At 44.5% G+C, this 26,191-nt stretch overlaps 2 protein-coding genes across 2 annotated transcripts in view; both read left to right on the top strand.

The window, feature by feature from the left end:
- Positions 1–18,766, top strand: part of LOC128722704 (polypeptide N-acetylgalactosaminyltransferase 5) — a 40,664-nt gene extending 21,898 nt beyond the window's left edge. Inside the window, exons 2-10 of the mRNA XM_053816380.1 lie at positions 1,764–2,010; positions 8,088–8,217; positions 11,153–11,441; positions 11,595–11,791; positions 11,871–12,048; positions 12,247–12,427; positions 17,855–17,994; positions 18,240–18,473; positions 18,593–18,766. Coding sequence (XP_053672355.1) covers positions 1,764–2,010; positions 8,088–8,217; positions 11,153–11,441; positions 11,595–11,791; positions 11,871–12,048; positions 12,247–12,427; positions 17,855–17,994; positions 18,240–18,473; positions 18,593–18,766 — 1,770 coding nt within the window. The remainder of the gene's footprint in view (positions 1–1,763; positions 2,011–8,087; positions 8,218–11,152; positions 11,442–11,594; positions 11,792–11,870; positions 12,049–12,246; positions 12,428–17,854; positions 17,995–18,239; positions 18,474–18,592) is intronic.
- A 6,594-nt stretch (positions 18,767–25,360) lies between these two features.
- On the top strand, positions 25,361–26,113 carry LOC128724953 (transcription initiation factor TFIID subunit 10-like). The gene is made up of 3 exons (XM_053818674.1): positions 25,361–25,560; positions 25,640–25,704; positions 25,781–26,113. The coding sequence occupies exons 1-3, from the start codon at positions 25,438–25,440 to the stop codon at positions 26,010–26,012; spliced, it is 420 nt and encodes a 139-aa protein (XP_053674649.1). The 5' UTR covers positions 25,361–25,437; the 3' UTR covers positions 26,013–26,113.
- The last annotated feature ends 78 nt before the right edge of the window (positions 26,114–26,191 follow it).

The raw sequence follows: 26,191 nt of genomic DNA, 5'->3' as shown, positions 1-26,191 counted from the left end.
GTTCCTATCTCTAATAAATTTCTGTCAATTCTTGAAATTGCCAGCATCGTAAGGGGAGAGTTATGGACCGTGGAAAACACGGTCTATTTATTCGTTCGTTTTCTAAACATCAATCTTTTCCAGATAAAACAATCGAAATTTTCTTTGTAAACGAAACTGTCTTATCCATAACCAAGGTATTAATATGAAAAAAAAACCATTAGCTACCTTTCGTCCAAATTAAGGATGCATTCAAAACTTTTCCGATGTATCATGAATAACACAGAGCGAAAATTCGTAAAACAAATCTGGAAGCTTCTTAGCTATTCATAGCTCTTACCGTGAGCTTCCCCAAAGCCACCACGTCATGCACAGGAGCAGTTGTATCCACTTATCGCACCGCAAACTTCATAAACTATTCATTTATGCACTTTCGGTCTTTTTGGGAATTGAGAGGTAGTCTGGCTAGAATAGTGGCCAATAGTGCAAACATGCTACCTATTGTTGATGGAACCGCCATTGAGTACTAAACACCGCATGATGCTTCGAACATTCGGAACTCACAACAAAGATTATGCATCTCTGGATGCGTTTTCTTAAGCTGCCTTCCCTGCTTGCCTTTGTATTCGTGTAGAAATTATTCCGAAGCGGAAGTTAAGTACAAAAGCTTGTACGGCGTTCGCAAAGTTTTCCATGCGATTTCGTCGCTGGATTATTTATGCCGAACCGCAAACAGTAGCTTAGAATAAATACTAATGTAGCGAGTGAGAGATAGAAGGAAAGTAATAGAGAGAGAGAGAGAGAGAAATAAAGAAAGAGATAGAAAGGAAGAGTAAAGATGAGTTTTTGTTACTAACGTCCTTCACGCGTGTGCACTCGTTTATTAACCGTAACATCCTTCGGGGAGTTACGCGTGCTCGAATGTAAGGGTGAGCAAGTGGTGATATGTTTTATGCATTAGCTTCTAACAGATTTCCAACAAGCTTTGGTAAGATATCAGCAAAGACTTGCGGATGACTTTTAGCTTTAGCTAGATGGCTTTTCATTACACTTCCCGTGTTGCGCACTTGTATGGAAGTCCTTAAATGTCACTCGGTGGAAAGTTGATCCTGCAGCTCTTGAAATGTCAATATACGAAGCAATTTTTGAAATGAAATGTCAAACTGTATTTATGCTTCTATATCACTTCCTTACCATAAGCATGTTTTTACAGAAGTAAATAGAATTTGTCAAAGGTGTTTCCAGCTCCAGGACGCATCTGTCACGTTGGAAACTTTTAATTATTTCTTTTAATTTTTCTACCAATTTCCTCTTGCATTCCAAACTAACTCTATGGCCCATTCGCTACCGGACTTCGATAATGATGGTGCTGATGGCTGCTAACTTCCTTTCGTCACCTTTGCCTGATGTTCGCTGTGTCGAACGCGTAAAGTTTTTGAACGCATTTTTTTTTTGTCATCGAAAAGTTTATCCTACCTTTTAGATAGCAATATCTGCTACGCAGATATGCTCCTCGCTATAGTTGTTCATCATTGTACATATTTACACCACACAGTAACGTTTTTGTGAGAATGTTTATATAATTGATATAAACGCACAATTTGATGATAATCCTTGGGATATATTTTTAATTTGGTTATTTATTCTCCCCTTTAAATGTTGGATGGAGCGACAAATGGAACTTTTCCTATTACGCGCGGGACTATAAAAATCGCCCTCATCAACGTTGTGGTAGAACGTGCGCTAATGTGTCTGAATTTTTCATTTCCCTGTTCGATTTTCAGGTGCCTCATGCAGCCCGCCAGTCCCAGCAACAGCGGCGAGCGGCCGCCCCGGAGGACGACGATCCCATCGTGGACGTGGAGGAGATCGACACCAACTCGAACAACTTAGGTGACCCCGGTGGTTATGGCGGTGGTGGTGGCCACGACACCGACAGTTCAATGCCCCGCACGTATCGGCCACAGGAGCTGAAAAAGTGGCGTCCGGCGCCAACGGTGGGCGAAAACTATGGCCGACCTGGCGAAATGGGTAAGTTCCAAACGCGCTTTCGGACGCCGATCGGGTGTCGTTGTCGTGTGACGTTGGGGACTTAGGGACATACCGTGCTTCGGGCTATGACTGGGATGGGATAGCTTAACTTTTCGAACTCCCCAACGGGCCAACCGGATCGGTGGAAAACCATGAACCTAAGGTTGGACGGCGCGAGCGTTACTTCGACCGGGTGGTATCATATTAAATTTTCTCTCATTTTCCGTCGCTTCCAATCTCCGCTGTCGAGCTTCGGGAATGTTTTATTTATGCCATTTCTTGGCGGCAATTCATTATTAGCGATACTGTTGCCACTTCGTACACTTTTCCGTTTGATGTTTCGTTGAATGGAGGTTGTATTCATTAACCAGCCGTTCCTAATTTGCTGCCCTGCACCACTGTTGTCCGCCTGGGCGAGCTTTCCGGGGAGGTGGGGGAGGAAAAGTTTCGCGAGAATTATCTTCCCGAGCTTCGGTCGCGCGCGCTTCAACCGTACAGAGCACATGCGATATCCCCGGACTAGTTCCAGCCTTTACCGCACTCGCCCCGTACGCCAGAGGGAAGGCGAAGCACATTTTCCACTAGCGCCATCATGGAACCGGCGTCCACGACAAGGGTACGTTTGGACGCACGGCGCAACCGCACTTTGGGGGGGGGTTGGATTGAGGCCCGAAAATCGGTCGGTGGGTGGAAAAAGTTTTCCCATTAATTCCGTCTCTTAACGCGCTTCGTTGGGCTTTTGTTCCCTCTGTCTATGTGTGTGATTTTTTCTCCCTCTCTCTCTCTCTCTCTCTCTCTCTCTGGTGTTCACCGCTCCATCGACGGGTGAAGGGCGGAGATCGGTGGCCGCCTGTTGAACACCCAGCGGAAGCCATTGTCGTCGCCGCAGTGTCGATGATGAGCGCTCGCGTCCCAATAATGTCGGGCTAATTTTTCAACGATCCATTGTGTACGGCGGAAGTAACGGAACTGGATGGGTGGAAAAATCCCGCCTAGCGTGAAAAATATGCTTGTCCATTTCGGCACCCCTTCTCTCTTTCTCTCTCTCACACACACACATATACAAACCCACTTCCCGTCCGCCATAATCTGGAGTGGGGTGCACGTGTTTTGGGTGGAATGGAAAATCTTATAAATAAAAATGAATGTTTGTATGTATATATATATATATATATGTGCCTATGCGCGCGCTTCAATGGGGTTTCCACTGAACCGATTTGCATCAAACTTGGTACATAGGTGCATAATGGTCTCGGATTTAGGCGTTTGATTTTTATTTTTTTTTAGAGCCCCCCAAAAGGGGGGCTCCCATACAACCCCAATTCGCGAATATTCATTTAAAAATACAAATGATGCCCGATTAAGCTGAAATTTGGTACATAAATGTTTCATTACTTTAAACAAATACTGGCAAAATTTCAGCCTCCTCAATTAAGAACAAAGGGGGGCTCCCGTACAACCCCCCTTCAAAAAGTGAATATTATTCGCTTAAAATTATAGTCGTAGCCCGATTTTGTTGAAATTTGGTGCATAAACGTTTCATTACTAAAAACTAATACTCGCAAAATTTGAGCCATCTCAATGGGGAACAAAGGGGGGTCCCATCTAAACCCCCCATTCAAAAATGAATATTATCCGCTTAAAATTTTATATGACGCCTGATTTGGCTGAAATTTGGTACATAGATGTTATATTAGCTTAAATCAACCCCGGCAAAATTTTAGCCTCTTCAATGAAGAACAAAGGGGGGCTGTCATACAACCCCCCCCCCCACCCCCACCCCGTTTAACAAATCAGAAAATATCACTTTGAAGTACATATGTCGTCGAAATCAACTATAATTTTATCACTTAATACAAAGACTTTCTAAATTTCAGTTCTACAAGCGGATAACCAAATGGTTGTCCCTCTCCCTCTACCAAATACATAAAAAGTATTGAAAAATACACATGGCATCCAATTCGATTGAAACACGCTACAAATGCTTCTTCCTATTCATAACGCGACGAAGATTTATTTACGCCAGTGGGAAACAAAGGGAGGTTTCCAAAGAACCTCCTGTCTGTATTACCAAGAAAATAATTCGGTCATAGCAATAAAGCTTGGTCCGGATGATTTTAGGTGAGGATGATTCTGTTTACACAAAATTTTAAAAACAAGAGCTCCCATACGAGCTCTTCCTATTAGAGTATTGGAAAATATGGTCAAGCATGGCAATCATGTCTGATTTAAATGAATTGAGGCAAATTCTTAAAAATGTCAATATTTACTGGAAAATTAGAATGGAACGTTGCAGCTCTTTCGGTTGGAGACAATTTGGAGAGAGGTCATACAATACCTGTTCGGAATATTGAAAAAAAAAATGCCCAAAGTAACAAATATCGTCAAATTTAACAACAACTTTTCATGTACGCCTTAACACAGTCCATACAACAAGTTATAAAATATTATATTCTGCTATGCGGAAATGGGTGGATGGAAATCTAATTTATTGTTATGTTCAAATATCGCTCAATGATAAAAATGGTTTTTTGTTTATTCTTCTTTACAAGTGACTTTTACATTATGGTCGGGAAAGGAATTTCCATTATCAGAATAAAAGAAATTAACAAAAATGTAAAGTCGTCAACAAACAGTCCAGTTTCCTGCAACTTTTCTCTCTTCAAACATTTATTTAGACACTAAACTGGGCTTAGAAAGTCAACTCATTTTCTTCTCATGCATGTTTACATTTAAAAGTGTACAATATTTTGCAACACATAGCGCTATGTCGTTATTAAGTAAGATTCAGTTTTTAATTGTGTTGAGTAATGTGGTTGGAAATGTGGTTGGTGTAATAAATTTAAATATCGATTTCAGAGCGTAATGCTTACAAACATGAAATGAAGTTTTGAAAGAGAACAGCAATACAGATCAAATATAAAGGAAAATGGAAAACTGTTTCCAGGTAGCTTCAGTGACAAAATAAGAATAAGTGTTAGAAAAGTAGAAAGATTTTGAACGTCATACATGCTCAGGATGGAACAACATGCTACATTTCCTCATTGCTATGTAAATAAATTTATGTGACGGATCCAAGACAAATGATACTGTATAAAAAAGTATTTCCGAAAGAATTAAAGAGGAAAACACAAGGCATAAAAAATATGTTTTACTAATTTGATGACGTGCAAAATGCGAAAGATTATGAAGCTAAATGGAAGTTGTGAAACAACAAGAGTAGAAAGGATTTTATAAAAAAAATCCTTTTCTTGAAAAAATCCTTTTCTTGAAAAAATCCTTTTCTTCATAGCTAAGATGGTTAAAAGGCTCGATTTGTTATAAAACAGTGAACGATATTTTGAAAAAGCCAGGTACAACCAATTGGAAGGGATATGCCTAGAGGACCAGCGAGAGATGAATTGATTGAAATAGAAAACCTTCAAAGACGAAGCTAGGAATAACGTTTATAGAATGAATGCAACTAAATAAGAAAAAATAAAAAGGACATTAAAAATTGAATTACCCAAGCATACGTAAAATGCCCCTTTATTTTTCCTCAAACTACGTCGACCCGAATGAAATCGGGTTTATCAGCTAGTTGAAAATAAAGCTGCTCAATTTATCGACATTTTCATGACCGAACGACTGGAGTGGTAAATGGCTTTTATGTGAAGTGTACTGATGGGATATGCATTTTCTCTTCTTTTTCTTCTTCTTCCACTACTTATACTACTTTTTTTTTCGCTCCCTACATGTGCTTTATTAAAACGCGCACAAATTGGTATTGGTACTCAGCATTCACACAGCGGCTGGATGGTAAGCGGAATGCAATTTTCATGCGCCGGGGTATCTTTATGCGACATGTGTTGGATATCGAAATTAAGCCCATCGATCACGCGGGGCAGCCTATTGTGTGCTGGGCGTACAACAATGTACCCACCGCGAGCGAACTAATCGAAACCGGGAAGTATTTAATGAAATTGCCCGAAGCATGGAGTTTATGATCATGGGAATAATTTGCTCTAAACTGTGTGATGCACTTTTGTAACGTCGGTAATTAGAATGTTCTCTGTCCCGGTTTCGAGAGTCCGTGCCTAGTCAGCGCAGAAGCCGGTGCCGGAAAAAGTTTGCCCATGAAGGATGTACCAAATTTATTATCTTCCGCCAGCTAATACCACCAAGCTTTATCCGTTTGGCGTCGGAGTTTTGGGTGGTGGGAAAGCACACGAACGACCTCCACGAAGTCATTTGACGCGCTGTGTTTGTCGGGGACGCGCTGTGTTTGCGAGAAAGCCAGTTCCCCATGCTTGCAGCGAACTTCCCCCAATTTTTGTGTTTGTGCGCATTGTGCGTGAAGTGATAAAGTGATCATCATTTTATGGTGGAAGTTGTCCTTCGTTACGCCTCCGTTCTGTGCACCCTTCGCACGACATTTCCCGCTCAGTTTGGTAAATTCTCCCAAGCTTATGAGGCTCATCGTGCTGAGCGGCAGAGAATTAAGCTCGTTTTGTGTTTCCTCGGGTCGGGTTCTCATTTTACCGCCGGGAGGTAATGAATTTTCACACGTTTTAACTCCGCAATTCCCTCGTCATACACTCACACACCCACACGAAGGGTTCACCTTGCCCGATTATGAACGAAGCGAGCGGTGTGATGTGTCTAAAGTTTCGGCGCACATCTCACCACACGCGAACCATGGCTTGCACGTTCGATGATTGAAAATGTGAAAATTTCCGTCGACAAGCCATCGAAGAAGATGGCGAGCGCTAGGGGATGCTTTCGAATGGGAAAGGGTTTCCGGCGAACAAAACGCCCTTTCGTAGCCTTGTCCCAAGCGTTGTCCCAGTCGGGGAGCGTAGGGGAAGGTAATTGTGTAATGAAACGTGCTGTGAAGGGCTTCCTTGCTGGGGCTTCTTATAACATTATGGCGTGTCTTTGCGCCCGCAACGGAATCCTTTTCAGCTTTGTGCCCGAGCATCGCTCCGGGATGTTGAAGCGAGTTAAACAAATTTCCTCATACATTCCAGTTACGACGCTTGCCAGTTTTCCGTTAATGTGTTTCGTTCTTACTCTTCCACACTTCGCCCCACCGTGCACCATTTATCTATCGCTTGCCTCACCTGCTGAGCTTTTCGTTTCGCCGCGGTCGTAGGTGGCCGATGGGAGGGATGAAGCAAAAAAAAAAAAAGAAGAGGGAGCAGATTGATTAAGAGCATAATTTATCGCTCATCGCTTGCGGGCATTTGAACCTCTTCTAGAGCGACGTGGCCTCTTGCCACCCATGTACACCGCCACCGGCCCGGCCCGGTATGACCTCGTGTCAGCTAGGTCGTGGAAATTCTGAAGCAACAAATCCACCACCCAGCAGCAGCAAGCACCAGCTGCCACGGGCATTTTCGCTACGTCGATCAGCACGATCTGCTGCATGCTTTTTTCACCCCCATCTGGTTGGCTTCCCGTGGGGCTAAAATCAACATTCACCGCAAAACCTCAGCCCCGGCGGGGCGACCCCGGGAACGTCGTCGGTGCCAACATCGGGAGGAATTAATCTCCTTTTCGTGGCCTGGCCACGGTTCGGGGTTGGCGTCGGTGGTCGGTGTTATTCGATCGTACCCGAAATGTCATTAATCACTCGTTCCGTTGGTGGAGACGCGATTTCTTGTGCATGGTTTTCTTTTTTTTTGTGGCCTTTTGGTTCTTGTGGACACCACCCCGTTCGTGGGTGGGGAGGGGGACAGACGAAAGCTCTGGCAAATGGGAAAAAAGGACTCGCACCGGAACCGGAAAGGAAAGAATACATCGTTGAAAGCTTGCAGCAAGAAGCGATGCTTTACCGAACATGCGGTTCAGCACCTCACCGAAAGGGCGACCAAAAAAACATAGCCTTAATTTAAATCAAGTTTAGCGCCCTCTTTTCGCGCTCGGGGTTCATTCGGTTCGGTTCCTTCCCGCGTCACAAGCGCTTGTGATTGTCATTTTTCATTCACCGTCCGTATGATTCTTTTTTCATCTACTCCTCCGCATAGCGATTTCCCCACGTCAGCACTTTTATTGAAATTGTGTGTGTTTCCTTTCTGTTCGCTTCCGCTCCACAGGTAAACCGGTGAAAATTCCGTCTAACCAGCAGGAGCTGATGAAGGAAAAGTTCAAAGAGAATCAATTCAATCTCCTCGCCAGTGACATGATCTGGCTAAATCGATCGCTCACCGATGTGCGCCACCACGAGTAAGTATACGGCTGGGGCTGGGGCTGGGTGGTAAGTGGAAGGTAAAAGAGACGTATCAGCAACAACAAAAAAATAATAAAGGGCGGGAATTTAACTGCCAGTTAAAGGCGGCTCGTGTCGTGTAGCGGCTTTAATGTCATCGCTCGGTTAGCGCGCCGTCAGGACACGCCGTAGTGTAGCGAATGCGCGCTAAGCGCCGATTGGGGTTTTTATTTTATGCTTTGTTTGTCGGAGGCATTTGCCTTTCCGACGCGTAATAGATAAACCCCGGGAGCGATTTCGCGCATCATTAACCGACCACCGATCGATGATGGGTTTTGTTCATTAATCTTACATGATTTATGGCTGTGTTATGAGATTGCTTTCTAATTTCACCCCCCACAATCAAAGCGATGGCCATTTATCCGTTCCATCTGAAGCTTGCACCAATTTGGTTGCAAATATTTGTTCCCTTATTTTTGCAAATGAAAGTGCTTTTGTGCATAACCCCCCCGTGTGTGCCGCCTTGCTGTGGCTCTATAAATAATTGCTTAGGCTCGATAATTTATTGTGCATACCTTCGTGCCGGTGACATATTGGAAAATGGTATCGAACAACGCTCTTTCAAAAAATCCAATGCCGCCGTCGCATTCTTAGCACACGGAGGCGATTGCCCGCTCCGACGGTGTAAGCGATACATTCATCAATGGGATGGATCGATTGCGGAACATTCCGGGGCACGGTTTTGGTGGCGGTTTGCGAAATGAATAATGGCATATTGCAGGCAAATAATGGTATCCCATAAATGACAAATGCAAAACAGTGGCGGGCTCACCGGGAAACCCCACAACTCCGGAAAAGAGATGTTGAGACGTCTAATAACAATCGCCCTCGTGCTGATGCTGCTGCTGCTGCTGCTGCTGTGGAAGCAAATTTCCCACGAATGATCCATCCTTTTTGTGTCGCGGTCGTCCTGTTGCGGTTATCTGACCCCCGTACCCTTTGCGGGTTGCGAATTGCGAGGCTCGTATTCTTTTATTCCCTTCCGAAATAAGCATTTTCCCGCATGGGTCGGATTCCAAACGAAACGGCCAAGATACATGTTCGGTTCACCTCACACGAACGTGTTGTCTCCGGTCCCATGTGGAGGAGAAATGAAAGTTGCTCATCGATGGTTTCCTTTTTTTTGTTGTTGCTGCCTTCTCTCACTTCACCGTCGTTATCAAATAAAGCACTTGCTTCGTGCAGTCCCCACCGGCCGTAAATAGACCCGAATGGCAGGAAACTAGCTGGCAACCGCACATAACACACTAGCCGTACCTAGCCCTCTCGTTTTTTTTTGGTTCGGCTTGAGTCTGCGGGCTAGACTTTGAGCGGATTTCGCAAACCTGGTTAAAAACCTATCCATTATTCACGACGCCCAAAATTGGAAGAAGGTGCTGTTCGCGTGCGGAGCCCGTATGCCGGTGGAGCCGGTCGAAAGTGCGCACCTCAGCACAATAGACACCAGGATGCGGCATCCCGACGACATTTTGATGCTTGAGGGAGCCAACCCGGCCGGCCGGTTCGCGGGAAACGCCACAGCCACGTATCGTTCCCGTCACGAGAACACCATGCAGGCCGACTCTGCATGACGGCGGTATCGTGCTGCTCGCATGGCTCATTTTGATTGGCCGTCCTTTTTTTTTTGTTCGTTCATCATCCTTGTCTCGTGCATGCCTCGCCAGCTGGGCCCTCGGTCCGTCCCGGTCGTGGCAGTTTGTGGCATTAATTCTTGCCTACTTTCAAGTGCACTCTAAAGCTAGTGAGACGGCATGGAAGAAGGAAGCTAGTTCGTAAAGTTGACTTAACGAAGTCAATCTCTGGGTGTGCTCGCACCGTTCGGCAGCTCTGTGATGTGATACGTTCACGGCCGCATGCATATCTATCAACAACAGGTCCCAAGAGCATCAGCTGCTCCGACTTTATCCTGCTCCTGTTCATGATAAGTCGTTTGGGTGTTGAGTTGTGTTTAATTTTGGCTACCGTTCTAGTTCGCGTATCTCTAGGGGAAAATGCTGCCGAAAAAAAAGCCCCTCAACGCTGCACGTAGATTTACTCAAACTTCCGATTGCTCGAGGGCCTCGAGGGTCGCCTAAAATGTCGCCGTGTTTTGTTTGGTATCTTGTTCAGGTACCAGGAAAGAGTGCCAAATAACATGCGATACCCATTCACGAGGACGTCCGGCCGTAGCCGGGGTCTGTGCGATCCGACCGCTTGTGGCCGTACTACAGTGCAAACAGTGGACCGGACCTACCGACCGAAGGACGTGTCTTGGCTTTGCCGACGTTCTGTTTGCAAAGCGTAGTACCCTATCGGGGGCAGTTTCGTACGGCACGCTCACTCCCGGACCTGAAACGTCGCATTTCGGTTGGCAGTGGATCAGCATTTCGCAGCTATCTCGAGGGTTCGATCTGAACAGCCCGCAGCATTGACGAGTGTCCGGCGACGGTGGGGTTTATCCTCTGGTTCTAGTTACAAAACAGACGGTGAGCTGCGGATTTATGTATCGGATTGCTTCACCCGAAATGGGTTGGGAGCGGGTTTTGCTGCATGTTTGTGTCTTTCCTTTACGGCACGATGGTTTTTTCAGCTAGATTGGCGCATCAATTTGATGAATAAGCGTTCATTCAATTGCGAATGTTCAAAGACAGAAATAGCCTAGTTTTTATTCCGTAGAATCGCTCTATCTATGGAGATTGAAACATGTTTAATGAGTACACGGTGTTTTCCCGAAACTCGATAGAAAAGCATATCTTCTCACTGCTATAGGTAAAAATTAAAAACAGATATACAAGAGGCGTATAAAACTATAAACTGTAGTGCTCTTCCCAGCTCCTGTACATAAAAGCGACCAAATGCAAAAGCAACTGAAGTGCACGCATTTACTCATTTTATTCGTCCTTGTTCCGCCAGCTGCAAGAAGAAACACTACTCAGCGAAGCTGCCGACGACCTCCATAGTGATCGTGTTCCACAACGAAGCCTGGAGCACGCTGCTGCGTACGATATGGAGCGTGATAAATCGGTCGCCGCGGCCCCTGCTGAAGGAAATCATCCTAGTCGATGACGCGAGCGAGCGAGAACATTTAGGCCGCCAGCTGGAAGAGTACGTCCGCACGCTGCCCGTGCCCACGTTCGTCCTGCGGACCGGCAAACGGTCCGGTCTGATCCGTGCCAGACTGCTCGGTGCCAAGCACGTCAAGGTAAGCCCGGCAAAGAGGAAACACGAATCGAGAACACCCGATGAAAGTGTGCCAACTATTCTCCGGTGGTGTTGTGTGTGTGTGTGTGTTTTCTGTGAAAAAAAAAACATTCGTGCTAAATAATTCGACGCGTCCATCTTTTACCCATCCCAGGGGCAAGTGATCACTTTCCTGGATGCGCACTGTGAGTGCACGGAAGGCTGGCTGGAGCCGCTTTTGGCGCGCATCGTCCTCGACCGCAAGACAGTCGTTTGCCCCATCATCGACGTGATATCGGACGAAACGTTCGAGTACGTGACGGCGTCCGATCAAACGTGGGGTGGCTTCAACTGGAAGCTGAATTTCCGTTGGTAAGGCGGCATACTAGCTACGGGACAACGCTCCGCATCCGCGACAAATGGCATTAATGAAGGATCCGTGTCGTTGCAGGTACCGCGTGCCGGCCCGGGAAATGCAACGGCGTAATCACGACCGGACCGCGCCACTGCGGACACCGACCATGGCGGGTGGGTTGTTCTCGATCGATCGGGATTATTTCTACGAAATTGGCTCGTACGACGAGGGCATGGATATTTGGGGTGGCGAAAATCTGGAAATGTCCTTCCGGGTAAGTGCTTTCCACCGGCCAACCGGCTTTGCCCGTTGTTCCGTTCGTGATCTATTCCAGGTTGCAGCAGGTTCAGGAAGCATCCCGTCCAGAGCACGTGCGGCCTGCAGAATCGCGCTAGCATTAATTTTGCCGGCATCTTTAATTTTGTGCGACCGCTCTCGAGCAGATAATAATGTTGCTTGGTTTATCCGTCAGATATGGCAATGTGGTGGCATCCTTGAGATCGCCCCGTGCTCGCACGTGGGGCACGTGTTCCGCGACAAATCACCGTACACGTTCCCTGGTGGCGTGGCGAACATTGTGCTGAAAAACGCGGCCCGCGTCGCCGAGGTGTGGCTAGACGAGTGGAAAGAGTTTTACTATCAGATGAGTCCAGGTTTGGCAAACGTTTTGTGTTCTTTTAATTGTGCTAATTTTTAACCCCGAACTTTCATGATCAGCTGGGTATTTTTTTATCGTCTTACAATCTATTTCATCTCCTTCCGCTTCCTTTATACAAAACATATCCTACTCGTCCGGACGATTTTATCGTTTTACCTGCTCTTCTAACGTTACTTTATGCTTAAAACTACCCCATTGCAATTTCGCATACATGCAACGATTGCTCCAAAGAATATTTTTTACAACGAGTATATAAATACAATTTCTTGAAAAATTTTCCCTATGAAACTGAAATGTCGTTTCATCGACGGAATTTAAGGGAGGGATATGATATGATGTTTCCAGTATTGCATCGCTTTTACGGTGCATAAGCAAAACCTGCAAAAAATCTACGAAAATGTTTCTATTTTGCGACTATTTAGTGATGACTGGAACGACGAATAACTAACAAGAATGCCCTAGCCGCAACCAGTAGAATTCAAGTAACAAAACGTGTGCCTGCTTATCATTCGCCAAATAGTCTTCACCACCCGTAGCCGTGTGACAACTTTGGTTAACATGCTAAAACGATAGATAGATTGCGCTAACAGACCATAAGATTTCATGTAGGCTGTGTCCCTAGCCCAACGCTACTGGAATGGAATAGTATGCACTTCGCCATCGCGTCGTCAGCGGCGCGTCAAACTGCGCGTGAAAGTGAACAACAGCCGCTTAGCCGTACCAACTGTATTAACCACATCGTAAAACCCTATGAAATGTAGACTAACCTATTAACCGATTGGATTCGTTTCTTTTTTCTCTCTTTTTTCTTCCCCCTTTTGCATCCCGTGTGTGTTTGTGTGCGTGCGATATTGCTTCACCCTCTCCTTAAACTGCATTCGCGCCTATACGCGGGGCAAAAATAAAAAATACGCGTACGGTGTCTAATGAAACGAAAACTTATCTTGCGTAACATTAAATTTGAAAAAAAAAAAAACAACAATAAATCACCCGGAAATGCGACCAACCAACACGCTAAACCACCACCACCACCACTAACAAACATTGTTGCTATAACAACGGCGCCATAAAAATGCATAATCGACCGCCGCCGTGTACCGCTCGTGCTGCGCTTGGGTAAATCTCATCAACCTCAACCGACCCGTCCCGGCAACGTACCAACCAATCAATCGCATGCGAAATGGAAAATATTGTGCGCCGCATCGTCTACGCGGCTGGACGAAAATAAACAACATCCGGTCCCGGTCCCTGCCCGGTGCTCACCACCCGTGGGTGCAACGTTGGAACGCCGGTCGTCATCACTCGTCCTACGCACCCCGTTTGCTGTTGTGGTCCTTCGCTCGCGCGCGCGCGCTCCCTTTCCCACAGGTGTGGATGTGCGGTGGTACGCTGGAGATTGCGCCCTGCTCCCGTGTGGGCCACGTATTCCGGAAGTCAACGCCGTACTCGTTCCCGGGCGGCACCTCGCAGATAGTTAACAAAAACAATGCACGCCTGGCCGAAGTGTGGCTCGATGGTTGGAGTGAATTTTACTACAACATTAACCCAGGTTCTGACTCTCGTTTACCAATATGTTTAATCCGCTCGTCCTCGCTTCTCGTTCACTATTTTTTTTGTTGTCACGTTTGTCTCGGCGCACCCGCACATTATGTATTTTTTTTTTTGCTATTGTTTGTTAGTTTAAGCTAGAGAAATGCTGCTGCACCGGTCTTGTATGGCACGAATGTTATATCAACGAATGTTCGACCCCCCATTGTCACGATTATTTTATTTGGCTTATTGTGTTGGCATGTGTTTGCTTTTTCTTTCTTGGTGTATAGGCTTATGTAAAATGGCTTACTGTTAACATATGCTCGTGTTACTTCCGTAGTTCTTTAGTGGTGCGGGAATATTACTTCTAATTTTGACAAAATCTACACTCCCATACGGATGCTGAACACCTTTTGTGCTGGGATTATTGTTTGCCACTATTTTAAGCTTTTGCATTTCTTCAATCCGCGCATAAAACAAAACAAAACCCCGTTGCAATCGCAAGCCATGCAAAAGGTCGCATAGACAGGTGGCGTGTTTGCGTATTGCTTCTTTTACACATGGCATTCAAACCGTCACATTTTGCCTCAAAAATTCCCACATTCAGGTGATCCTGGCGCGTGCTCACAGGTTCGGTTTGTTTTGCCGCGCTGGCAAAGCACACGACCGCCACGAGGAGACAAAGGAGTGAGTGGGTGGATGGATGGCTTTTCCAGTCCAAAGGTTAGCAAGCGAAACAAAATAGCATAACATGGGTAATGTTGAAGGCGTTCGTCTAATTTCACGTCCCCGGTAGCGCTATGGTGTGCCGTGTGTCGTGGCAGGATTTGCCGAAGCTAGCCTGCCGTGTCCGCTCCGTGCACGATGACGTTCTCCACCTACACTCTCCCTCTACACTACCGTCCGTCTTCACCCCCCTGAGTGGGGGCGTGAGTGAGTGCTGTTTGCAGTGGAAACGTTCACCGACAGTATTTCACCGTTGCATCTGGCGGCACTAATTGACTTTTGCACTTGAGGAAGCAGAAGCAGTTGAGTATGTAAAGAATGCACAAATACAATGAGAGCTCAAACGGGCTTTCTGAGGAGAGCGAAAAGATGTGTGCGCTTCTGTGTGGGAATATTTAAACAAGCACACGGAAAGTGCAAACGTTTGTACCGTTGTTGAACGTTCGTATTGAGCGTCGTCCTTCCTAAGTCCTGTACGTGGGAGAAGGATGTGTGGCTTTCGAAGGCGTTGCCGTTCCCTTTGAGCTAACTCGTAGGCTTAGATTCGGGAACCACGAGAGGGACCACCGAAGTGGAACATCGTATTGACGAACGACACACAAAAAATGGTAGAATAAAAACAAACTCCACAACATCACGAATCGTACGGCACTCCCGGTGGGAATTTGCAATTGGCATTTACCTAGGGGGGAAAACGTTGAGCACAAAAAAAAAGCAAAACAACATACACACGAGCAAACACACATTTGTTCTTCATCCCATCCCATGAGCTCCGGGACGATGCTTTTTTTCGGTTCGATCGTGGGGCAAATCCACGTTGTTGGAGTTTGCAAATTTTCCGAATGCGTGTGACGTTTGTGAGAAAGTTCGGGCTGGCTGGCAGCAACGATGGAAATCTCGTTAAAAAACGTGTTGCGATTCGATGACAAAATTGTCACCGAGAACAAAAAAAAAAGGGAAAAAAAGAAAGCAGGAAAGCGATGCATATGGAGCAAAATGGCACAAAATGAAACCATTGCTTAGCAGCGCCTGACAACAGCACCGTCGAGTGGACTCTAGAATCAAATGTCGCTTTTGCATGCCACGCAAGCGATCAGAACTGGAGAGGGAACATGAACGAAAAGGGTAACACCGGCGGGGGATGTCCTTGAATTGGGGAAATTTTGCAACTCCAAAACCGTCAACAGATGTCACCGGAGATAGACGTACGGTGTCTGATGAATTTTGCCAAGCTTTCATAGACGATTAATACGTCAATCAGAAAGAAAAGCAAGATAATCCGTTAAGCGAAACTATAAACTATCGAATGTGGTATTGAAAAAAAAAAAACGAACTAATTGTGTCTGATTCGCCTAAGTTCTCTATGAACATATCGATGGAGACGCCTGGTCATTTGTGGATTATTGCATTAAACGATTACGTGATTTCGAGTTCCCAACAGAAAACGGGCATGTGTGCGCGTGTGACAATAGCAAAAGTTGAATCGAAATGTCGTGAATGTTTCATTATCCAATCGCTCATCGAAGAGCGTGCATTAAAAATGCATACAAAACTCAGTCTCGCTATGCGATGGAGACGCCTGGTGCGGCACGTGTACCCGTTCATGTGGTTCGGCATAACCTACCGTGCGCCTAATGGTCGTAAATTAATTCACCCAAATCTTTCTACTGTACACAAAGCACCCACCCTCTCGGTCCCCCATGGTAACACTAACGACCGAGTTCCTCGAGCTTCGGGAAAAGAGTGTAAAATACCGCTGATAGCCATCTGATGACGTTACGGGCCCGTCGGGCTGGTCGTCTTCACTGGGAGTATCGTCGTTTCCTTTTATCGGGTTAACAGGGTGTGGAGGTTTCGATTTTTCTTTACGCTTCAACCGAATCGCTCCCGGCCGCCCATCGCTCGTGCGCTCGATCCCGCGGATGGCTTCGAAATGGTTCGATCCATTCGCCACCGCTCGATGGTCCTTAGGAGTAATTGGATTTTCAAGCCAAATTGTATTTGATTGAGAGGTAACTTGACACAAGACGCACGGCTGCGTCCCATTCAGGTGTTGGGATACAAACTGTGAATAATTTATTTACTTTGGCATTTTACCCGCTACTTCGGGCTCGAGTTTTGAGGAAACCACCGGAGCTACAAAAGTGCCATTGAGCTGCCATTCCTAGAGCAGCCGTATTTTTTCGCTCCGCAAGCATAAAATGTGGTAACATTCAGATTTTTTGTTGTCGCCGTTTTTCTAACCATTCCGTCGTCTTGAGAGATTAAAACTAGAAGAATAATAGAAAATAAGATTATGATTCATCGATTTTCAATACGAAAGAATTTCGTTTCATTGTCATACTTAGCATTTATTTATTATTCGTGTACGAATGCAATTGCTTTAAACGCTATTTGTTTCTAAATCTGTTATGGTTTGCGTAAGTGTATATGTACATTTATTCATTGTCAGTTCAAAACTCAAATATTTCGTACACAAACAATTCCAAAAACGGGTATATTTTTTATCCTAAGTAATTAGTTAAATTGTCTTATATTTACTTTGGACGTTTATGGTTTAGTTCTTTTTACTGTACAAAGTTTATTGAAACATCTCGCTACAAAAAGTGTAAATTTCGTAGCATTTTGGTTTTGATTTTTTGTTGTTATGATGGTACGTTTTGCTTTTATACATTGACATAAAATCGTACGAAAATGACAATGTACGAAGCATCGAAAGATTTTTTTGTAATATATTCTATTGTACACAAATTTATCTTTTGTTTTTTAATAGAAACAATATAAGTGCTTCTTTGTACTTAAATATGTATGTACACATTTGTTGTATATTCGTTGTACACACCTGCTCCTTTCCCATTATCCTCCATTTGCTCCTAACTTTGCCTTATTCGCATTCGCTTATAACCACTCATCCCTGCAATTCGATTCATATCTACTCATCCCTGTTCATTTCCCTGTATCATGCATCCGCGAGCGTTTAACGCCATTACTGTAAACTTAAGCACCCACTCGTGAATTTTCATCGTGTATCATATTTAAACTTGCTTTATCTCTCTTTCATTTCCCTTTTTCTATCTCTCTTTCAACCCAATTAACCGAAGTAAACAAAAAACAAATAAAGAATGATCATACTAACCCGCTATCGTCTATTTCGCCGACACGCCAGGTGCCCGTAAAGCGTCCGCCGGGGACGTCAGTGAACGACGGGCCCTTCGAGAGCGGCTAAAGTGCAAGAGCTTCCGCTGGTACCTGGAAAACATCTACCCAGAAAGTCAGATGCCCCTGGACTACTATTTCCTCGGGGAGGTAAGTGTCTGCTGTCACATTAGGCTAGACGTGGGATGCGTTTCTTTCGCGTTCGTTCTTGTTTGAAAGTTTTATTGTGATATTTATGTCGTTTTTATGGCAAGTTAGGTCTAGTTTTTTTTTAATTTCGTATCCTATTTCTTAAAGGGTGTATTTCACGTTCTTAACTGTATGAAGGTAGAACAATTTGCCTTATGGAATGAAAACATTTGCTTGATCTAACGTGCTCCGGTTTTTTTTTTCAGATTCGTAACGTGGACGCCGAAAATTGTCTCGACACGATGGGGCGTAAGTCGAACGAAAAAATTGGCAGCAGTTACTGCCACGGGCTCGGTGGTAACCAGGTGTTCGCGTACACCAAGCGCCACCAGATCATGTCGGACGACAACTGTCTCGATGCATCGAATGCACTTGGACCGGTGAATCTGGTCCGCTGCCACGGAATGGGTGGCAATCAGGAGTGGATATACGATGAAGAGGTAAGACGAGCTCATGCACTATTTCAAAAAAAGCACTTCTGCATCTTTCTCTCTTTTCCCAACACCCGTAAGCGAAAGTTACGACCTTTACTAACCTTTTGTACGCTTACCGTTTGCAGGAAAAGACTATCAAACACGTCAACAGTGGCAACTGCTTAACGCGTCCCACCCGTGAGGACCCATCGACCCCACTGTTGCGACCGTGCAACTACTCCAAGGGCCAACAGTGGCTGATGCAGTCCAAGTTCAAGTGGCAAGCCCACCACGACAATCGCATCGGCGAGGACAGATAAGACGCACTGTCTCGTGTTCGATCCGGTGTCGCAACTGTCGGCGGCACACCCGACCAACGGCAAACCGGCCCGATCGAACGCCATACGAAACCATCGACGGTTGCAGATCCCCAGCAGTAGCCGGAAGGATCAACCGGTCGCGGTTGGTGAAAGAGCGTATCGTGTAAATTATAATGCTATGGAAGCTACCGGTGCACCCGTGACACGAGACTCGTTCTAGCCATTTGTGTCGATGTTCCTGCTGCAAACCGGGTACTTGAAGACAATGTATCATTAGACGAAGCCGGGCGTGTTTTGTAACGTACCGAGGAAAAGCAAACAAACAGAAGATCAACCAACTCCTCCTTCATTGCGAGGTTGGGTGTGTGTAATACGTGTCTGTCAGAATTCCATTTTTTTGTAGCATAATTTTATCGCATCAGCAAAACGGATATGTGTTCGGTTTACGGCGCACGTAAAGCTCATTTTTATGGTCCAATTTTATTGTTTTCCAGTTTTAATTTCTGTATGGCTTACTTGCTTGTTTTCAATGTAACTTTTGTTGTCGTTCGTAGATCCTAACTGGTGCTAAGTCAAGGTTTAGCACACCTCGTACATATTTTTATGCAAAATTAGCAACGTACGTGTTGCCCTACAAGCGGATGTTTTGCCTTACTAAGCGGACATTTTATGTGTGTGTTCTTTCTCTGCATAAATTGTGAGAAAACGAGGGCCCAAGCTCGATGCCTTCGCTAACATGCGTTGAGCTTTGACACCCGTGCCCGCCATGTGTAAAAAGATATTGTGTTAACTTCCTTCAAAGTATATGTTTTGCGGAAAAATTAAAAAAAACATTTGTTAGAGCATAATTTGATATTCAAAAGCCACACCAAACCGCCAAACAACCCAACCATGTTAGCGATACGTATTTTGAGATATTCAGTGATGTTGAATCGTTAGGGAAATATTATGAAGCACATTTCTAGAGGCGTAATGATCTGATCAGATAATTATTCGTTGCAATGTTAAACAAGCACAAAAGGGTTTACTCAATAATGAGCACATATCAGTCGGGAAAGAAAATCTGTGGCAAATTTAAGTTTAAAACAAATGTTCTGTTTATATCTGATTTCAAGCGCATACATGCAGCTGGCGCCAGTTGTACATCATGTGTTGCTTGTTGGCAATTGTTTTTATCAAGAGACACGCGTTTTCCCGATGTTTTTGTTAATTTTGCCGCCGTACATATGCGATTGGACGTACAAGCATGCTGGCACAAAGTGTCACTAGCCTGCCACCAATCGCAAAGATTACACATACAAATCGAAAAATTGGACCATTTGCATTTAGAAAATAGAAAATCGATGTTTCGGCGGCAATATACAGCAACCAGAACAAAACACTGCATAATGGAATTGTTCGTCCTAGCTCCGGAAACAATAAAAAAAACCATAAAACAGAAGAATATCCGCCGCTTAAACCGACCACTCACTCAACGTTGTAAGTAAAGCACTAGGACAAACGAAATAATATTGTATATAAATAAGCATAAAAGAATCGATGAGAAAGGCATACAGGCGACCGAGCGGAGTTAGAAAATACATCGCTACCAGCGAGAAATGATATCATTTATATGTAGTAGAGAGAATCCTTGAAAATAGCGTAAACTAAACACAGCAGGAAGTCATCAATTCTTGTTCAAATAGCAACTTTACCGTAGCAAGGGCAGCCGTGATCAACCGAATGTTAGGAATAGAGAAATGCTAACCTACCCTATGCGAATGAAATGAATGTGACGTGAAGAAACTTAGTAAAGTATGAAAGAGGCGTGGAAGAATGTGCAAATGAGATATAGGTATAAAATTTGTAAAAACAAAACACTATGTTGAAAGGCTCTTCATGAAAAGTAATGAGCAAAGTGCAACCATCGAAAAAGCACACCAAGTGGCGCACAATCGATTCTACTATGGATGTGGCATATGCGTATATGCGAATGACGCAAGGATCGCAAAAGACGCGAACAAGGAATTTTCCGCTCGATTGTGAACAAATCTATCGATGCTAAGACCGGGTTTATGCATCTTATATCAGCTCTTCCTCTGGTTTTTGTTTGTTGGTTAAACGCTAACTATACAAGGCTGTCACGATTTGGTTTTACTGTAGCCCTTTTGCGTTCTTTCGCAACGAGCAGTGTTTGCGGAAAAGCACAAAACTAAAAAACGCAAACACTCGTAGGCGAACTTTTTACCGAATTAAACGCATTCATATCTGTTATTGTACCAATCGTCTGGTGGATAAATTCTTCCGTTAATTGTTCTAGAAACTTTGCATTAAAAAATATTACTTTAAAAATGTATTATACGCGGATTATCCGTTGCAGGATCAGTAGCCGTCTTACGATAATTACGATAATGTGTTTGTACTTTTTGTTTTAACAACGTGAGTGTTTAGCGACACAAGTCAAACCCCAATAGCGCTAACGGACTGGATTTTGTATCGTTTTTAAAAAGCATCTCGCTCGCTCACTCGCTTTTACATGGTTTGTGCATTAGGTTTAGGCGTTTTATTTGTAAGCAACGATCGTGTTGCGTACGCTGCGCGCATAGAATACAGAGTCAGAGGGTGGCATTCGACGCCATCCGTGAAACAGAGCTTGCTTAGTGAGTATAGGTTTACTGCTTCCTCAGTTTTGCTTTTAATCCTACGATTTACTACTTCAGGGTGGCGGTGTGCAATTTATTAACGTAAGGGTACATTTGTTTTGCGACAGCAATTTCTATTTTATACATTTTTTCGTCCTCTGCCTAATTTGTCCTTACCGTGCATTACTAGTACTGCATCCTTCGTACTCTATGCTGTGTTTGTCGTATGTCGAGATTATGTTTCGGCAGCGTCACACTGGCATGACTTCTCTCGATCCTTTTAACCATAGTACATTTGTTTAATGTGTAAGAATTAAGGGCGAAGGTTATTGAAACCTGTCATACAATGAACTCGTCCTTTGCTCCCTTTCCCCAAACGATCGTTAAGTTGCCTTTCCATAACGAAGAAGATAGATACGAATTGTTTTTTAATGAATTGTTTACAACGCTCCTTCGTCAGTTCAGTATTAATGTATACAGATAGCATATCTCTATCCACGCATGCGCCCGCCTATTGGTTCAAGATCAGTTTTTTTACAAACACAGCACTGTCAGATACATTCCCCCTTAATTTGCGATCACAGATGGATGAAAAAGATCACAGAAGAAACGAGTTTTGGTGCTTTTTGTTTGTGCTAAGATCTGGTGTGAAGGGCAGTGGTGAGCAAAAAATCCCCCACACCACAGGTCAGGCTAGAGAACCGATCAATTTCTAATTCTTTAAACTCGGGTATTACTAAAACCGAATGGTTTATCGTTATTGTTTGCACATTTACAGCACCAACATTGGCTTTCTTTTCTAAACGACAAATAAACGGGCCCAACCCTTAAGAGTAGCATGGTTTTAAACGAGGTATAGAAGGACGAATGAACAGACCAACCAGCAGCGTTACAAACTGTGAAAACAATTGCGGCATATCATCCTAAAACACACGCTTATGCTACATCATCATGTGCGTCCGTTTGGTTGGTAGGAGGGAAACGGCAAGCCAACAAGAACCCGTTCCGAAGAATGATCAGATATATCAAGGACCTTTGCGAGATAACTCCAAAGCACACAGGACGATAAATGCGCGTTGATGAGGCTGCTGTGAGCACTATCGCTTTATATTTTCGACCGCCGTTTCGTTCAATTGCGAAATGGAATGGAAGTGTTATTTGTGAGGCGTTTTCCTTTCCCTACTGTTAGAATCGATTTACTTTATTGGTTTGTTTCAATGCAACGGAAACGATCGCGCTTCGTATCGTTGTTAAAATTACTACCCTTTTTCCACACGATAGCCAGCGGAGCTAACGGAATAAGAGAAAGGAATCCACCTCCTGCACACTAGATAAGGCAAAGGGATCAGCAAGTAAAACGTACGTCCAGGAATTTTGCAGAATGGTAGAAAAATAGCGCGCGCGAGAGAGAGAACAGAGAGAATAAAAGAAAAAGGAACGGCTATTAAATGCAACCCGATCGAAACAAGCATAGGTACCGAAATTATGTGCTGGAAATGCACTTGTGTGTTCCAGAGTGCGACTATTTTTTATTTACTACTATTATGTACGAGTCAAGCGAACGAGTAAAAAAAGGAAATGGAACAGTATCATCAGGAACGTACGTTTGCATTCGAAGAGAAGTGTGTTCGGTCGTGGAAAGAACCCCTAAAATGCGTGCGTTTTGAACTTTTTCAGCAATGCCACAGCTCGCTCCTGCTGCTTTCCATCCTGGGCAAGCACCAGCGCTTGGAGGTGCTTCAGCAGCTCGACTGCATTGCTGCCCCTCAGCTCGTCCCGTTTAATCAGCTCGTCCACCAGCGCCTCATAGCCAGCAACCGGTTCGTGTTTGAAGTGCACGGCTCCCAGAAATCGGATTGTAAAACCGGCGTCATAATAGTGCCCCGGTAGCTGCACTTTATCGACGATCGCACGGTACGGATCGGCACTGTACGTCATGAGCCTTCCAAAGTTTGCACTGGCCTTAGTCACCTGACCAGCGACGATGTTGTTCGCCACCAGCTGGATGAGGCTGTTCACGTTCTGCTGCCGCTGTTGCGCGAGTATATCCACGCTTTCGTTCAGCTTCTTCTCGATCTCCTTGATCTTGCGCTGCAGTTCGTTCAGCCTGAACCGGTGCTGTGAGTTGGATTGCTTTGTCAACTGCTCGAGTCGCAAGGCTAGATCACGCTTTCCCAGGACGTAGCGATTCTGCATCAGCTCGTACTCGCGTGCGTCGATTCCGACGAGGTTCCGCTTCATGTTGTGGTAGCTGGTTTGCAGTCTGCTCACGGAAAGGCGCAATCGATTGATTTCGTGCCTGCAACCGTCATCGGTTGTTGGTGGGTTGGTTGATTCTGCGTTGCCTTCCGTCTCGTCGAATTCTTCCGCGATCGGTGGTTGCTCAATCTCATCAAGTAGATCGAATATCGCGTCGAGCTCATCGATTGCCAGAGTGCATTTCCGTGCCGGTGGCTTTCGCTGATCATTTCTTGTCTGCTGGGATTCGACGGGTCCGATCAGTAGTGTTACACTCACCACGGCCAATGCAATTCGTATCCACGCTGCAAGGGCACGATCGATCCGTTTGGCAGGATGCATTGTGGAGACTCGGTTCTGAACACTCCGTTGTTACCGTTGATTTGGAGCCCTGGTACCTTCTCACTGACTACAATCCAGCGCGTGAAGGATGCTTTCGTGCTCTGCTGATAACGACACGATCGTGGGGAAGTACACTGTGTCTGGGGAAGTGTGGACGATTGATAACGAATGTCGATCGAGCTTGCAATCAAACCGATTGGAAAGAAATACTAATAAACTCATCATTGCATAAAATACAAACAATATTATAACAATATTAAAATGAAAATTCAAAGTAATCAAAAATAAAAAGTTCTAAATTATATTACACATTTTTGAAACGCGAATATTTAAAATATATTCTATGGTTTTCGAAAAATAAACAATGAAAAAAGATAAGAATCGTGGTATTTGTTTAAATTCACAATCGAAAATCAAAATCGTACTCAAAAGCGAGGTCCGAAATGCATCAAAACGAGATGCAAAGCGCAAAAATTATACTAGACGACGGCACTCGGATTGTGGGCAATAATATGAATCATAGCAGCTTCTCTCTCGCACGCGCGCTATCTCGTTTGCTCTGCACATTGCTATACGCTGACCTGTTGCGCTTTGCCCGGCGCGCGAGTGCAAGTGTACTCACCAGCGACCGACGGGTAGCCTGCTGCGTGTTCTGCGCTCCTGTTACAAATCGGAAGATTTTTGCTTCGTTTTGAAACGCGTTTTTCGACGCCGTCGGGCGTCGCCGCTCGCGATGCGATGAATTTGATCATGCGTGTGTTAGTTTGTATGGCATACAAACGCTTTCGGTCATAAAGGTCGGTCCTTTTTACTTTATATAATATATATTCAACGTAACAGCATATCTGTATGATAATTATTGATAAAAAAGCCGAAATAAGTCAATATTTTAGCTCATTATTGCAGTAATTCAACAGTTTGTGGCGTATTTCATTGGCTCGTTCAATGACTATGATCGGAAAACACAAAATATCACTAAAATCCTTTGGGTGATTTTACTTCGAAAATATTACCCATAACGTCATGAAAATAATGATTTAGAAGTAATTATACTTGAAGAAAATATGAATTACATACTATCCCCAGGAATTAATTAAACTCTTTGATATTCGCTACCCATTCCAAACATCGCCAATGGCCAAAACATCGCAAATGCAAGAGGTTCTTTTATGGATGTGATATCATTTAATTCAGCTTGAAAGATACTCTGATTTCTATATGTAACACTTACAAAATATTTTTCGGATATTTATTGGTTCGATTCATAAGAATTGAACACGATTTTTCCGGGAAAAATATATTTAAAGGCATCGGGAAATGAATGAAAACAAATCGCTTGGCAGCACTGCTTTTGGCAACGAATGTCAACATAGGACTAAACAAAACGGCTTGTTGAAAAAATACTACGTTTCGGTTGCTACGTACATTCTCCGAGTTTACAAGATAATTACTGAAGATTTGTTTGCAGAAATGGGTGATAACTTCGGAATTCATCGTGGCCCGGCCAAGAAGAATGTGGAAGCGGTGGAGGATCGCACCCAGGGCCAGATTCTGAGCGATTTCATGATGCAGCTCGAAGAATACACACCCACGGTAAGTTGGTTCCGGGAGTGAAATGGTTCTCCACACATAAAAGCATAAACCAGCTCACTCATCACTCACGTGTTTTCAGATTCCCGATGGAGTGACTTCTTACTATCTAAATTCGTCGGGTTTTGAGGGCGCAGATCCGAGAATGTAAGTAAAACAGCACCATCATAACATCCTGTCGAATCTTCCCAAAGCACCCTCCTAAAATGGCGACTCTTTGCAGCGTTCGCTTGATCTCCATCGCGGCCCAGAAGTTCGTTTCCGATGTGGCAAACGATGCGCTGCAGCACTGCAAGACTCGCACGAATAGTGCACCCAGTTCCGGACACGGTTCATCGAAAAATCAGAACCAGAAGTCGTCCAAGGACCGAAAGTACACACTCACGATGGAGGACTTGCAGCCGGCACTGAACGATTACGGTATAACCGTTCGCAAGGCGCACTACTTCGTGTAGACTTTGATTTAAACGTTTCCCGGCACACACTATAGAAGCAGTGTGGGGTCATGGTTTACTTTTACATTAACATTCTTGTATATTTATAAATTCCATAATGGAAAAATAATAAAAAAAAGTTATAAAAATTAACCCATAATTAACCCTTGATCGACAATCCGTCTTTTAATTATTGGAAT

The sequence above is a fragment of the Anopheles nili genome, chromosome 3, assembly GCF_943737925.1.
Source record: "Anopheles nili chromosome 3, idAnoNiliSN_F5_01, whole genome shotgun sequence".
In the NCBI taxonomy this organism is placed as follows: Eukaryota; Metazoa; Arthropoda; class Insecta; order Diptera; family Culicidae; genus Anopheles; species Anopheles nili.
Note: the sequence above shows the minus strand (reverse complement) of the source record. Positions and strands in the feature narration are given on the sequence as shown.

Excerpts from the sequence above, each read along its gene's own strand:
- LOC128724953 (XM_053818674.1), top strand. The coding sequence starts at position 25,438 with ATGGGTGATAACTTCGGAATTCATCGTGGCCCGGCCAAGAAGAATGTG. Across the intron at positions 25,561-25,639 it reads TCGAAGAATACACACCCACG|ATTCCCGATGGAGTGACTTC; the intron begins GTAAGTTGGTTC and ends ACGTGTTTTCAG. Across the intron at positions 25,705-25,780 it reads GAGGGCGCAGATCCGAGAAT|CGTTCGCTTGATCTCCATCG; the intron begins GTAAGTAAAACA and ends GACTCTTTGCAG.